Below are 16,643 nucleotides of genomic sequence, written 5' to 3' on the forward strand. Positions count from 1 at the left end.
TACCCAGAAGACATGTGTAGTATTTGGGATGGGAGGGAGCAGAAAAGGAGAAGAGATCCATCAGGTTATTTGTATAAGAACTGCTTTGGCTCCCTTCTCTTTGTTCAAAGCTATTTTAAAGAAACAATTTTTAAACAGTTCCCATGAGTAGCCAACTTACAGCTTCCATAAAAGCTGAACAGGTTGATAAAATGTCTTGTGTGTATCAAAATACATTATTCCTGAGTTCCACCTGTGAGGAAAAGAATAGACAGGAGCAGGAATAGGAGAAGAAATGTGGATTTCTAAATTTCCTGTTTGTCTGGGTTCATTTGTTTGATTGGCATCAGTAACAGGACAAGACAATTAATGAAAAAGTCACTATGATATGATTAAACAGTCACTAGATTTTTTGAGTCAGAAGACCTGGATTCAAATCCTAGCTATTTATTAGACTAGGACTGAAAGCTTTGTGACCATATCTTAGGGGCAATGTTTTACCTAAATTTTGTACCTCTACCAACACTGAGAGTATGTATAAATGTTTGTTGAATTTAAATATCACTTAAAGGTTATATGACCTTAGGTAACTCATTTCTCTTTTCTTAGAGTTTTTCATTGGTAAAATGGAAATACTACTATTTGCCCAAACTACCTCATTGGGTTGTTGTGTGGACCAAATGAGGGAATATTTGTAAAGAACTTTGGTGAGCTTTATTTATTTATTTTCTTTTATTTGCAGGGCAATGAGCGTTAAGTGACTTGCCCAGGGTCACACAGCTAGTAAGTGTCAAGTGTCTGAGGCTAGATTTGAACTCAGGTCCTCCTGAATCCAGGGCTGGTGCTTCATCAACTCTACCACCTAGCTGCCCCCTTTGGTGAGCTTTAAAGTATTAAATAATCTCCCATTATATTTCTCTTAATGTATTTTCTATTCAAGAAATTCATATGCTATCTTTCTCCCATGAATGTGGATCAATCTAAAAACTCATTGTTATATAAATATCATTAGTGGAAAGAGATTAAAGACTGTATAACACATATAATTGTATAACAGTGTCACCTAAGCAAGGTGGAGGCAGGAAGGGAAAGAGCCTTATACTTTGTGACTACTGACAGTTGAAAGAATGCTAAGCCCAGCTCTTCATAGCTGCATAAGGCACTTATTTGAGTTACTTCCAGACTTATCTGGGATGTATATAGAAAAAAAACCTCCTTGAAGGTAGTAAAGAGAGACTTTTGAATGAAAGATTAGAGCCCTTTGGGTCACAAATGTGTAGAGGAGCTGACTCTATCAGGTCTTCTGACTTTCAGGGCTTAAAACTCTAGAGACAATTGAGAGATGACCTCCCCTTGGATGAAATGGGTTTACTCGCTATTCACTATATGTGATGGTCTTTTGTGTAACTAGTATTTAGTGGAGAGGGACTAAGTTGGAAAGGGTAAGCTGAGCCTCTAAACCTCTCATTCCTCTAAACCAGAAATATTTCAAGAGTTGTAGACTGAGATGAACCTCAAATGATATCCGGCTTGGTAGAACCTACCAGAGCTGGCCATCTGCTAACTCTGAGTGAGAACCCAGAAGCATTTTAATACAGTTAATAGAGGAACAGACTTGGAACAAGGAGACCTGGGGCTAAATTATACATCTGATACTTACTAGCTCCCATGACTCCCCTTCTCCCCTTCAGCTTCATATTTCACAGAAAAAAAATTGAGACCATAACCAAAAGGTCCCTCTTTCCCCCTCTTCATCTCATATCACCCAGAAGCCTTCCACCACTATATTCTCCTTCACCCATCTCACATGAAGAGGTAGTCCTCCTTGCCAGGATATGTGCACAAGTGATTTCATCCTATCATCTCCAGCAGATTATTATCTCTCTCATCCTCACTCTCATTCATCTTCAATCTCTTCCTGTCTACTGGCTACTTCTCTACAACCAACAAACAAACCCATGTTGTTCCCATCTTCAAAAAACCCAGGGGATGAATGGACACATCCATCCCCTATAGCTCTATTTCTTTCATTCCCTTTTGTGGTCAAATTCTCTGAGAAAGCTATATACAGTCAGTGTCTCCACTTTCCTTCCTCCAACTCTCAACTCTGGAGTGTGACTTCCTATTTCAACATTCAACTGAAACTGTTCTCTCCAATGATCTCTTAGTTGACAAATCTAATGGCCTTTTCTCAGTCATCCTTCTTGACCTCTCTTCAGACTTTGACACCATTGCATTCTCTTCTCTTTTATATTCTCTTCTATCTAGACTCTTGTTACACTGCTATCCCTTGATTTTCTTCTTGTCTAAATACTTCTCAATCTCTTTTGATAAATATTCACCCAGTTCATCAACACTAACTGTAGGTGTACCACCCCCCCAAGGTTCTGTCTTTGTTCCTCTTCTAGTCTTCTCTCATACCATTTTGCCATGATATCTCATCACTTCCCATTGTTTCAGTTTAATCACCTCTGGCAAAGAATTGGAAATTGAGGGCATGCCCATCAATAGGGGAATGGCTAAACAAGTTGTGGTATATGAATGTAATGGAATACTATTGTGCTGTAAGAAATGATGAGCAGGAGGAATTCAGAGAAACGTGGAAGGACTTACATGAACTGATGCTGACTGAGAGGAGCAGAACCAGGGGAACATTGTACACAGTAACTGTAACACTGTGTGATGAACAATGGTGATAGACTTGGCTCTTCTCAGCAGTGATCCAAGACATTTCCAAAGAACTCATGATAGAAAATGTTCTCAACATCCTCTGATTCAATAAACTCCTATGGTTCCCCAGTACTTCCATGATCAAATATAAAATCCTCTTTGGCATTCAAAGCCCTTTATAACTTGGCTCCTTCTGACTTGTCCAATCTTTTTATACCTTCTTCCCCTCTGAATACTCTAGGATACAATGTCACCAACTTCCTTGCTGAGACTCTCTATGTCCCAACTGTTTATTTTCACTGGCTGTAATGTGTGCCTGGAATGTTCTCCGTCTCTTGGCTCCCTTCAAGTCTCAACTAAAACCCCACCTTTTGCAAGAAGTCTTTCCCCCTAGTGTCTTCTTCCACCTGTGATTATCTGTTTTAATCTGTATATGTCTGGTTTGTACAGAATTGTTTTCATGTTGCCTCCACCATGTTTTTTTTGCAGGGCAATGAGGGTTAAGAGACTTCCCCAAGGACAAATGTCTGAGGCCAGATTTGAACTCAAGTCCTCCTGAATCCAGGGCTGGTACTTTATCCACTGTGCCACCTAGCTGCCCCCATAGTAGACTCTTAATAAATGATTGTTGATTTAACTTGACTAAGCTATGTGATCATGGGATAATTCATGTAACCTTTCTGCATCGCCATTTCCTCATCTGTAGAATTGGAATGGTATTCATGATATAATGGATAGATGGCTGGTCCTAAATTGGGTAGACCTGGGTTCCAGTCTGACTTCTATCATACTGCCTATGACAGTTCACAGCTACTCTATCCCCAAGCAACAATCTGAGATTGCATGTCAAAATCGGGGGCGGGGGGAAGGAGATGGGGGAAGCCTATTAAGGCCAAAATTAAATAGTCCCTAATTTCAAGAAGCAAGCATCAGTTTCTGCCCATATTGATACAATCACGTGTACAGACCTCCATCCCACCCTGGAAAAAAACCCAAAACACACAAAAAAAGAAGTAGGAGATAGATCCTATATCATATTTTTGAGGTTCAAATGTGATAAATTATTGTGATCCACTAAATTTCAAACATCAAGTAAATGTCATTTATTATCATATCCAGGCTCACTTCAGTGTTTGGATGAGATATAAGAATAAGACTTTATGTGAATAAAATGATAAAATGAGTCCTATGATTATGATAATTCACTAGACATTGCCTTCTTTCAGTTTATGTTATTCTCTTTCTAATTATATTCTCTATCCATTTAAGTGAATAAATCCAGGCTACTGATCTGGGCTACTAATAATAAAAAGAGTGCCATCTTGTGGTAACTGCTTCAAATTACGGACAAATGTGCAGGGTTTCCATTGCCCCTTGGAGGGCTGGCTGGGTAGCTGGATATCAGGAATACTGGGGGACTGGGTGTGGGATTCACTACATTCTGAAAGCCTGGATTAAAGAAAACATTCACATCACTTTCAGACATGTCTCATCCAGACACGAAATAAAAGTCAAAGGAGTATTGATTATGATCTAGAAGAAATAGTGGAGATCATCTATTGTGCCCTCTTATTTTAGAGATAAGGAAACTGAGTTCTAAAACTCATGTGAGCTGTCCAGAGTTACAGGTAAGGGAAATGGAATTCAAACTTAGATCCTATCAAGTATAGGAATTATATGTAGAAGCCAGGTCTTAGAGTTTATTCCAAATCCTAACAATGATCAATAATGATGACAATGATGGCAATGATGATGACAATTACAAACAACAGGCTCTAATGTTGCATTTACTTTAATGAAAGTACAGTATTTAGTCAGTTCCACATAATCAAGTTTTTAAGGAAGAGAAACTCAGCAATTTATCCCAACACTTAAAACTTGCTTTAAAAAAAAATAGACCCAATCATTTTGAAACTGTACTTTGTATAAACAGCAAAACTAGAATTGTCCAAATACAATTTAAGAAGTATCAAAACACTCTAAAAACCTTTTAGCAGCAAAAAAGTCAATACCATCTGAAATTCTTCCAAACATTAATTTTTTAAACCAAGTAGTAACAAAGCCCCGTCTTGGATAGCCAAGTATCTGTATCGTTTTTTTAAAAATTAAATACATACAAAGGAATACAGTGCTTAGCAAGTTCATTTCTTTATGTACAACATACAATGTCTAAAACAACATTACCAGTGGTAGGCAAGCCCAATAGCTTCCCTAATATATGTGGGGAGTTGCCATCATCCTGACAATACTTTTGATTTCAAGTTGTCACAGAGGGAAAACTCTGCAAAAGCTTCCTTCGAGCTTGGATCCTCAAGCACTTGGGGCAGTCTTCCAATCTGAAGCATTGTTTATGAAAGCAGGATTTGCATGCTGTAAATATGAAAAAGGTCATCAATAGATTATATGTGAAGCATCCATTGAGATTCTTAAGGAAACCAAAAAGCATAGTAAAAAATCATTGAAATACATTTCCCACCCCAATAACAACATGATCCTCAAATGCTCTAGGAAAGGGAAGTCCAGAGGAGCATAGGAACATTCCCCCCCTCCCTCCTGGCCAATTCCATTTGAAGACAAAGAACAATTAGAAGATCCCAAAGGCGCACCCAAGAAAAGTCTAAGATGAAGGGAGAATCCAGCCTAAGAGCCTGCCTATAGAAGTGCCCTCACCCAGCAATATCACTATTAGGTATATATCCCAAAGAAGTCATACAAAAGGGGAAAGGATCCACATGTACAAAAACATTTACAGCAGCTCTTTTTGTGGTGGCAAAGAATTGGAAATTGAGAGGATGCTCATCAATTGGGGAATGGCTGAACAAGTTATGGTATATGAATGTAATGGAATACTATTGTACTGTAAGAAATTATGAATGGGGGTGGGGCATCTAGGTGGCAAAGTGGACCAAACACTGGCCCTGGATTCAGGAGGACCTGAGTTCAAATCTGGACTCAGACACTTGACACTTACTAGTTGTGTGACCCTGGGCAAGTCACTGTACCCTCATTGTCCCACAAAAAACAAAACCAAAAAAACTGTTTTAAAAAAAGTAATAATGAACAAGAAGATTTCAGAAAAACCTGGAAAACTTACACAAACTAATAGTGAGTGAAGTGAGCAGAACCAAGAGAACACTGTACACAGTGACAGCAATATTGTAATCATGATCAACTGTGATAGATTTAACTCTTCTCAGTAATACAATGATCCAGGATAATTCCAAAAAACTCATGATGGAAAACTCTCCACATCCAGAAAAAAGAACTATGTAGTCTGAATGCAGATTAAAGCATACTATTTTTTACTTTTTTTGTTGTTTTTGTTTGTTTCTTCTTCCTTTTGGTTTTTCCCTTTTGTTCTGATTCTTCTCTTATAACATGACTAATGTGGAAATATGTTTATTGCTGTTTGGTTTTTTGGGGTCTTGGAAATATGTTTAACATGACTGTAATGTATAACCTGTATCAGATTGTTTGCTGGCTTTGGAGGGGATAGGAAAGGAGAAAAATTTGGAACTCAAAATCATACAGAAATAAATGTTGAAAACTATCTTTACATGTAATTGAAAAAATGAAATAAAATAATTTTCAAAAGGATGAAGCACAAACTTACTTCCCCTTTGTTAAAACTCAATCTTAAAAAGAATTGATCCCAGAAGCAAGCTACTGTTTGTGTTGTTTCAACCTCATATAAATCCTGAGTTCATTGCATTCCAAAACAATCTAACCCACATTTAACCCAAATATTTTATTTCCAATAGCCTAGCACAAATGGGCAAAGCCTGAAATTACTGTGTTACATTTTACAGAAATCACTGTTCACATTTTTTAAAAGAGCCATGAGTTCAAAGATACCTGGGCATTTTTTGCATATTGTCGTCTGGAATGGGAAGATGACAGCTGTGCTCTGACAAAATTCACAAATGAACCCTTTTCCTTGACAAAGCTGGAAGAGAAGGACTCAGTGAGCTACCATTCTCATTTCTGATGCTATTTTGAGATCCAGAAACTTTGTAGCTATTCACTGGTCTCACTATGAAAAGGAGTGATGAAGATCATTTTGAAAACAACCTGTTTTCCTGCCCTCCGATGGCAGGACATTAAAAGAATTGGCTCCACCATCCCCAAGGAGATGGGCAATGGGATATCATGAAAAGAATCTGGCTTTGGAGACAGAGGACTTACATTCAAGTCCTACCTGTCACTTTCTACCAATGTAGTGTTGAGCAATTCATTTAACCTGTATCTATTTCCTACCTTTAAAGTGATGAGGTCAATTTCACTAACCTCTTAAGTCTCTGCTAGCTCTAAATCCATGATCCTTAAGAACAACAAGGTAGCTTAAGGAATCAGAGAAGCACTTTTTTTTTGGCAAGAATTTTTCCCTGTTTGGACAGAGAAGTTTTTTTTTTTTTCCAATTTAGGTTCTTATGGAACCTCCTGATGTTTTTGATCTGAAGTTGGCTTAACTTTAGTCAGCCTCACCCAAACAAATACTCAGAATTTCCAAGCTACATTTTTCCAAGTAAAAGAAAATCTTTCAAAGTAAAGACATTGCTGATGAAATCAAAACTCTACGGGAACAGGAAAAGCCATATTTAATCCCCACCAGCCTGTCTACTATTGGAGTCATCCCAAAAGTACTTTCAGTTCAAAAAAAAAAACCTACAAGAAAAGAGCTTATATCCCAAAACTTTTATTTAATTACCAAAAAAAGTACAATTATTTATCTACCTGTTCAATAGCTAATGGAACATTAAAGATTTTTTTAAAAAAATAATAATAATTATAGCAGGATAAGGACTTGTCCCTGGCACAATCTCTATCAATTCTGTTTAAAAAATTAAAGAAAAATTAGATTATCAATACTAAATAGGTAAGATATGCCTCCTAAAATCTGCACAAACCTTTTATATCCACAATCTCATTTGAGTCTTACAGCACCGTGAGGAAGGTTCTACATTTCACAGATGAGGAAACTAAGGTTCAGAAATACTAAATGACTTCTTGATGTCAAGGAACACACACCTAGCAAGTATGAAGGGTGAGATTTGAACCAAGATTCCTTTAGCTGAGTCCTTACTTTCTCCACACCCCATTCTGCCTCTCCTGTTTAAAGGAAGGTAAAGCCCTATGCCCTTAGTCAGACTGCCCTGGAGCTCTGGATATTAGCAAGTGGAGGTGGTTTTCCTTACTTCACAGCTGTCCACATGAACAAGGGAGGCTTTCAAAAGTACTCTTAGAACAGGAGCCAATTGTCCCTTTTTGATCTTGACGAGGTCATCCAAAGAGAACAGGTGGAGTTCATTTGTCAAGTGTCCTGGAACCTGCTCAAAATCTTTTAATATCCTGGTGGGAATGGGGAGGAAACAAAGCACAGAATTCCAGGTCATTTTACAAATCAGTTTAGTTTTCTACATAATAAGAAGCAGAGAAAAATCCTAGTTTTTCTTGTACTGCTATGATTCACCCTTCAAATTCCCTAATATAGTGACCCAGGCAGACAGTAGACAGTACATTAATTATGTGTAAAGACAGAGAGAGACATGGAGACACAAAGAAAGACTCAGAGACAAAGACAAGACACACAGAAGCAGAGACAAGACACACAGAAGCAGAGACAAGACATAGAGAGGCAGAGACAAGACACAGAGGCAGAGACAAGACAGAGAGACAGAGACAAGAAACAGAGACAAGAGACAGAGACAAAGGTACAAAGGGAGACCCAGAGACAGATACAAATAAATGATATAAAGAAACTCAAATGTCACAAAAGTATACTGTGGAAGGTTTACTTTATAAAAGAATTATTTGTGGGGCAGCTAGGTGGTGCAGTGGATAAAGCACCAGCCCTGGATTCAGGAGGACCTGACTTCAAATCCAGCCTCAGACACTTGACACTTACTAGCTGTGTGACCCTGGGCAAGTCACTTAATCCTCATTGCCCGGCAAAAAAAAAAGAAGAAGAAGAAAAATTATTCGAATAACAATATTGACCCTCAAATTTGATGCATAGGACTAACAGAAACAATAATGAAGGCATTCTAGCGAATCAATCCAAATGTCTGCCAAAGAAAAGCATCAAAGAGAAAAGACAATGTGTGGTCCAAGTGCAAAATAAAACTTCTATACTAATCCCTAAAATCACTTTGGTGACCCACATTATTTGTTTGGTTGAGAAGTCAGCAGAGCTAAAGGAAGCAATTAAGAGTGGTGAGTCAGGCCAGACCATCCCTCCAAGGAGGGCAAACCAAAATGGAGAGCAATGGCTGGGAAAGGGACCGATATTTTACCCTCAAGTCAATCTTGCCAAAGCATTGATGTGGATACTCGAGGAAATAGGATAAGAAATCCTTTGTATGAGATACACACTAACTAAAGAAAAACACTTCCCGTAAGTTTCCATATTTTCCTAGTTTGATAGAAGCAGTGGAAAAGAGTCTTTGAGCTACCTTTTTTAGCCTTTCCTCACATTCTTTCCTATATATACCCTGTGCTTTGGGTAGAGCTAGGTGCTGAGTCTGGAGTCAGGAAGGCCTGAGTTCAAATCTGCCCTCAGATATTTACTAGCTATGTGACTCAGAGCAAATCACTTAACTTCTGTTTGCCTCAGTTTCTTCAACTGTAAAATAGGGCTAATAACAACACCTACCTCACAGGGTTGTTGTAAGGCTTAAATGAGATATTTGTAAAGTGCTCGTAGAGGTGTTATGTAAATGCCTATATGCCACCTGCAACCAAACAAGACTACTCAGTGTCCCCTGAAATCCTGCACTCTTCCCACCTCTGAACCTTTACTATTCTCTAGGACTAGAATGCCTTTATCCCATATCCACCTATTGAAATCTTCCTCATTGTATCATTCTTGTTTAGGTCCATATCTTCTCTCTCCCTACTACATTGTAAACTGTCTATATCCTCAGCCCCATCCCACCCCTTGCATTCTACACAGTGCCTTGTATGGTAGGCATTTCAATGTTTTTTGAAAGAATGATCAAAAAAATTTAATAAAAAAAAACAAACAAAAAGAATGAATCATGAATAGATTGGACAGAATGAGATCAAAGACCAGCTAAAGGGAAGCAACCATCATTAAGTCTCCCTACCTCACATTCCTGAGAATATTCTACTCAAAATAGTACCTTTCAGCAAATCTGCAGGTCTTTAATAGCTTCTTAATCTGAACAAGCTTCTCTTGGATTTCCTATGGTCCAAAACAACAAAGGCATTATTACTAAATGTAGTGGGGGAAAATTACACACGGTAAGCACATGCTGCAAAGCACTACAATTGAAAAGTCAACCTTGATGCTTCCTTGCCTACTTAAATGCATTCACTTTTCATTGTCATATAGGTGGCACAGAAGGTCAGATTGTTCAGTTCCCAAGTTGAAATCATGCTTCAGGCACTTAGCAGCTGTGTGACCCTGAGGAGGGCACTTAATTTCTCTTAGGCTCAGTTTCCTCATTTGTAAAATGGGAAGAAGAATAATACTCACCTCACAGGATTGCCATGGGGGATCAAAAAGTGAACATATATGTAGAGTGCTATGTGAATATTAGCTATTATTACAGTCAAAAGCTCTGAAAAGTTAGAATGTCAATTCTAAATAAATGTTTATTAAGTACCTACTGTGTAAGGTACTGAGGAAATAAAAATAAGAGCAGTCCCTGCCCCCAAAGATCATACATTTTACTAGAGGGCTACAACTTATGAACAAATAAATAAATAAAGTTAATTAGATAGACCACAAGTGGGGTGGAGTTGAAGGTTTGGGCATGAGGGGTTGGGGAATCAAGGAAGGTTTTATAGAGGAGGGGGCACCCAACTTGGACCTTGATAAAAAACAAGGTTTCTGAAAGTTTTTTCCAGGTTATGGAAGACAGACTGCACAAGGAGCTGGGGAAAGAATCACTACGTTTGAGAAACAGCTCAGTATATGTGTGTGTATAAATATCATATATATGTATGTATTTATATACACATATATTTGATATAAAAATATATTACTGTGGGGTGGCTAGGTGGTGCAGTGGATAAAGCACCAGCCCTGGATTCAGGAGTTCCTGAGTTCAAATCCGGCCTCAGACACTTGACACTTACTGGCTGTGTGACCCTGGGCAAGTTACTTAACCCCCATTTCCCCACACACAAACAAAAAAAAAATATATATATATGTTATATATATATATATATATTACTGTGTTATATGTACTATATCCGATTATATTATGTAAATATGATATATCATATATAAATCACATATAAATAATATGTGAAATATGATTATATATAAATATAATACGTGAATATAAATAAATATATAAAATAATATTTTAATAGCACTTACTATGTCCAGCTTTTTATAATGATTATCTTATTTGATCCTCACATAACCCTGGGAGGTAGATGCTATTACACCCATTTTAAAGATAAGGAAACTGAAGCAAACAGAAGTGACTTGCCCAGGAACATACAACTAGTTGTGTCTGAAGCTGAATTTGAACTCAATTCTCTTCCTGACTCCAGGTCTGGCATTCTGCCTATTTAGCTGGAATATAAACTGCAGAAATCCAGTGATATAAAATAAGGCTGAAAACATAAGGATGCTGAGCACCTTCAATGCCAGGCTAAGGAATTTGTATCTTATGCTGAAACCAGTGGGAAACCACTTAAGGTTTCTGAGTAATTAGCCCTGTGCTTCCCAAAGGCTGTTTTGACAGCTATGCGGGATACTCAGGAGGTTGGGAGATGGGAACCTCCTCAGGAGGCTACTGCAGTAGGCCAGGGGAAGGATGATGTAGGCCTGAGCTAGGGTGGTCGGTTAACTGTGGGAATGGAGAGAAGGGAATGGAAGGGAGATTCACAGAAGAGGAAGAAAATCCAAGGCCTAAAACCACTCCATCCTCAGTCTCCGAAGCCTTCGGCAGCTTTCAAAGGTCCATCTTCTTATTTGAAAGCTTACCCTGACTCGATCCAATTCCTTGGCTTTGGTATAGAGGTTTTGGCTGATGTACAACAAATTGAACAAGGGTTGATGCCATATGCTGTCCAAGAGGTGCTTGGAAAATTTGCTGACAGGGTATTTGCAGAAGTCCCACTTCATGAGGATCCGGGCGGGGATGTACGACTCTGCGTAACTGTGGCAGCAGTCACAGAAATACTTCCCCAGGTAATCACAATAGCGGAGTCTCTTAATATACTCTGAAAAGGACACATGAGAATAAGCTAAGACTCAGAGAGGGCACAGTACAGTGTGGAAGAAAAAACAGTGAACTTGGAGTTGGAGGTACTACCTGTGAAACTTACAAGATGCGTGGCCCTAGGTAAATCCCTTTATCTGGGCCTCAGTTTCTTCACCTGCAAAATGGAAAGAATGCTACTTACATTACCTACCTCTCGGATAAAACGAGATAATAACTGCTGACATTTATCTAGCACTTACTATGTGCCAGACAGTGCTAAACACAGTTTATTATCTCATTTGGGTTTTACAACAACTCCGAGATGTAGGTTCTATTATGATCCTCATTATACAGATTCCCCATTATATAGATGAGGAAACTGAGGCAAACAGAAATTAAGTGATTTGTCCAGTCACACCTTTAGTGGGTATCTGAGGTCTGATTTGAATTTAGATCTTCCTGACTGTGCCAGCTAGCTTTTTAATTATCAAGCAATGTGTAAACCAAGACTGTTATTATGACATGTAAAGAATTAATTGTTATTTGAGGGTTTTATGACCCCATCTTTTAGCTGGAATTTTTAAAACTCCAGTGTGTGCACTGGCCTGGGGCTCAGGCCAGCGCCTCCACAAATGGCACAGTACTCCACCCACTGGTTGTAGCCATCGCCATGGCACTGGCACCTCACGTCATCACCATTCGCCAACACCAACATGGGCCTGGCAAAATTATAATGACTGGAAGCCCAGTGAGGGCAGTCATGTGACTGTCAGTCAGGGCTGCTGGCCAATTGGCTTGGGGCTGTGTGTGTGGTCAGCCTGGGTTCTGCTGGGAAGGAAAAGGGAGGAGTTTTGCTATTCTAGCTTGAAGCTGGAAAGTGACAGGACACAGCCCTGTGTTCTCAGCTGATCCCTGGGCGGTGGTGTTATTCAGGTTGTATTGTTTCTCTTCACCCATTTTTTTTTCTTTCCCTTAATTCTACTGATCTTGCTTGTGTTTTTAAGTTCGTTCTTGTTAATAAACCCTGTTCTGTTTTTGAAGGAGGCTGTTGGTCTCCTTCCTTGCCCCAATATTGCAGCGAGCCAATTAAAATTTGGCCCATACACACACATGAAATAGCAATAATCTCAAAGTCTGCATTCTTCTTCAACTGTTACTCAATGTAAGTCTTTGGACTCACATGGCCAACAAAGGAGGCTTTCCACATATTTAAGGCTGCTTTTTGGCCTCAGAGAAGCTGTAATCCAAGCTGATAGCTGGGAAAGTGAAGTGAGGAACATGACCTTAAGACATTGAGAGAAGGCAAGTCTAACACAGGAAGGAAGTCCTGAAGCCTGGCTCCAGCAAGGCAAAAAATAAGAAATGGCTGGCATTTATACAGTACTTTAGGGCTGGCAAAGTACTTTATGTATACTATTTCATTTGATCAGCACAACAGCCCTGTGAGGTAGGTACCCTGGGTATTCATCTCCTCATTTTATAGACGAGGCAAACGGAACCTCACAAAGATGAAGTGTCTTACACAGGGTAACATAGCCAGAGTATCCAAGGTTCTGTTCAAACCCAGGTCTTTGATAACTCAGTTTGCCGATCTCTGTCTCTCATGTTTTTGTTTTTTTTTTAAGGTAAATAAATGCTGGGTGTCAAAATGATTCCCCCAAAAGTTCAACACTCTGACAACAGCCTGATTTAGAATGCACACATGCTGTACCAGCATTTGCCGGGAGTTTTGCCATAGAATATTTTCCAATATATGATAGAGCACATAAATTGAGGTAAATAGATATCACCGTAGATAGAGTGCTAGACTTGGAACCAGTAAGATCGGAGTTGAAATCCTGCCTCAAGCACTTAACTATGGGGCCCTCGGCAAGCCACTTGATTTGCCAAGCCTCAGTTTCGTCATCTATACAATGGTTGCTTAAATGAGATGATATAAGGAAAATGTTTTGCAAACCTCAAAGTACTATAGAAATGCTAGCTACTTTTTTTTTTTTTACTACTAACAATAAATAAATGAGGGACAGAGTGGGTAAGGAAGGGAGAGACTGCAAGAAAACCCTTGAGTTAAAGGTGAGACAGGAAAATTTTAGAGCAAAACAAGGGAAAACTAAGTACATTTTCAACCCAAAAATTGTCCCTCATTTTTTGATATGCAAGTTTACATTTAATATTTTCAAGGGGAAAATGCTGTATCAAAATTCTCTCACAGAGATATTATTTCCAGGGGCAACTAGGTGGCACAGCGGATCAAGTACCAGCTCTGGAGTCAAGAGGATCTGAGTTCAAATCCAACCTCAGATACTTACTAGCTATGTGCCCCTGGGCAAATCACTTGAACCCAACTGCCTCCAAAAAGCAAAACAAACAAACAAAAAAAAAGAAAAAGACCAGAGGAATTATTTCATTCAAAAGACCATGATTCTCCTGAACAGTTTGAGAGATGCTATTTTTTTGTATTTTATTATTTTTATTTTCTAGTTACATGTAGAGATAGTTTTCAACATTAGTTTTTATAAGATTTCCAGTTCCAAATTTTTCTCCCTCCTTTCCCTCCCTCCCTCCTCCCCAAGACAGAAAGCAATCTGCTATAGGTTATATATGTACAATCACATTAAACATATTTCTGCATTAGTCATGCTGTGAAAGAAGAACCAGAACAAAAGGGAAAAACAAAAAAAAAATAGAAATAGTATGGTTCAATCTGCAGAGAAATGCTATTTTCTACCAGAATAGAAAGGCAGTTAGTTGGCACAGTAGATAGAGTATTGGACTTAGAGTTAGGAAGTCCCATGTTCAAATCCTGCCTTAGGAACTTATTAGCTAGATAATCCTGGGCAAGTCCCTTAAATTCCCTTGACCTGTTTTCTCATCTATAAAATGGAGATTATAACAGCAGCTGCAGCCACCAGGTGGTAAAATAGATAGAGTGCCAGAATCATCTTCCTGAGTTCAAATCTAGCCTCAAATGCTCATTAGCATTAACTCTGTCTGCCTCAGTTTCCTTATCTGTAAAATGAGCTGGAGAAGGAAATGACAAACTCCAGGATCTTTGCCAAGAAAACCCCAAATAGGGTTATGAAGAGTTGGACACAACTGAAATGACTGAAAAAAGTATAACAAGAATAAAAAAGTAGGAGGGGCTCAGGTTGGGAAGAGCTTTAAATCTGATCTTGGAGGTAACAGGGAGCCACTAGAGTTTACCAAGTTGGGTAACATGGACAGACTTATGCTTTAGGAAAATTACTTTGATAGTTATGTGAAGGATGGATTGGATTGGGAAGAGCAATTTTGGTAGGTTGCTTGGTTGGTAGAGAGACCAACTAGAAGCCTAGTTCAATTGTCCAGGGGAGAGGTAATAAGGTTCTGTACCAGGGTGTGAGAAAAGAATATGTATAGGAGAAATGTTACGAAGGTATTGGATATGAGCAGTGAGTCAAGACAGCCAGTCTCACCACCAGAAAACCTCAAAGCAATGGCCATTGTGACTTCAGTGAATAGACAGTGTACCAAGCCTCACTCTTTCCAGTGGGGAGGTGGGGGACCATCAGTAAAAATTAACAACCTACACTGCCCAAGAAGCTCAACAAGTTCCTTAAGATCTTACTACATCACTCCGTTATTCAAGCTATTTTGTTGTTGTTCAGTCATTTCGGTCATGTCTGACTCTTGGTGACCCCATTTGGGGTTTTCTTGCCAAAGATACTGGAGTGGTTTTGCCATTTCCTTCTCCAGCTCATTATACAGATGAGAAAACTGAGGCAAACAGGGTTAAGTGATTTGCCCAAGGTCACACAGCTGGTAAGTGTCTGAGGCCAAATTTGAACTCAGGAAGATGAGTCTTCCTCACTTCAGGCCCAGCCCTCTTTCCACTGTGGCCCCTCACTGACTTTACTCAAACTATAGTAATACCCAATTGCATCTAGGATAAAGAATAACTTCCCTCTGTCTGACTTTTAAAGATCTTAACAATATGGCTTCAAACTACCTCTCTGATTATCATATATTTCTCTCATTGCTAGATTCTATAGTCCAGCCAGAGTTGTCTTCTTGCTATTCCTTGTACCTGACACTTCATCCTGTCTCCCTGACTTTGCACTAGTTGTTCTCCAATTCCTGGAATTCGATCCCTCCTCTCTTACACTTCACGGAATCCCTTACTTCCTCTAAAATTCAACTCAAGCTCCACCCACTACATGAACCCTTTCTTGTTCCCCCATTAGCAGGTGCATTCCCTCCCCAAACTAACTTGTTTATATTGGTACACGTACATGTTTCCCCCATTGGAATATGAGCGAGATCTAGCACAAGTGTGGACTGAATGAATCTGTTGATATCTTTTCCTTAGCTATATTTCTTTGTAGCCAAGGAGGGTTCTAATTGAAGGGAGGGTGATGTGAGAGAAGGGAAAGAGGAGAAAGAGGAGTAGATCTGAGTCACTGGGAAGGTTCAGTCAATAAAATATTTCTAAAGGTCAAGGTAACATTCAAGGGGCAGCTAGGTGGTGCAGTGGATAGAGCACCGGCCCTGGAGTCAGAAGGACCCGAGTTCAAATCCGGCCTCAGCCACTTAACACTTAGTAGCTGTGTGACCCTGGGCAAGTCACTTAACCCCAACTGCCTCACCAAAACAAAAAAAGGTAACATTCAAGACAACCCAGGCAGAATCATGGAGTAGACAAAGTTCTTTTTCTTTTTCTTTCTTTCTTTCTTTTTTTGGCTAGTCAATGAGGGTTAAGTGACTTGCCCAGGGTCCCACAGCTGGTAAGTGTCACAAAGTTATTTTTCTTCTAGAGCTCCTTCATTTTCC

At 39.2% G+C, this 16,643-nt stretch overlaps 1 protein-coding gene across 2 annotated transcripts in view; it reads right to left on the reverse strand.

The window, feature by feature from the left end:
- Positions 1–4,425: 4,425 nt before the first annotated feature.
- The window catches only part of RUBCNL (rubicon like autophagy enhancer), a 45,713-nt gene continuing 33,495 nt past the window's right edge, over positions 4,426–16,643 (reverse strand). The window contains exons 10-14 of one of the 2 annotated variants that reach the window (XM_043996000.1): positions 11,615–11,853; positions 9,792–9,853; positions 7,845–7,998; positions 6,505–6,595; positions 4,426–5,019 (exon numbers count right to left, since the gene is read on the reverse strand). In XM_043996000.1, the coding sequence (XP_043851935.1) occupies positions 4,907–5,019; positions 6,505–6,595; positions 7,845–7,998; positions 9,792–9,853; positions 11,615–11,853 (659 nt within the window). In that variant the 3' untranslated portion in view covers positions 4,426–4,906. The remainder of the gene's footprint in view (positions 5,020–6,504; positions 6,596–7,844; positions 7,999–9,791; positions 9,854–11,614; positions 11,854–16,643) is intronic. The other variant, XM_043996001.1, reaches the window with a different exon arrangement.

This window comes from Dromiciops gliroides, chromosome 3 (genome assembly GCF_019393635.1).
Source record: "Dromiciops gliroides isolate mDroGli1 chromosome 3, mDroGli1.pri, whole genome shotgun sequence".
In the NCBI taxonomy this organism is placed as follows: Eukaryota; Metazoa; Chordata; class Mammalia; order Microbiotheria; family Microbiotheriidae; genus Dromiciops; species Dromiciops gliroides.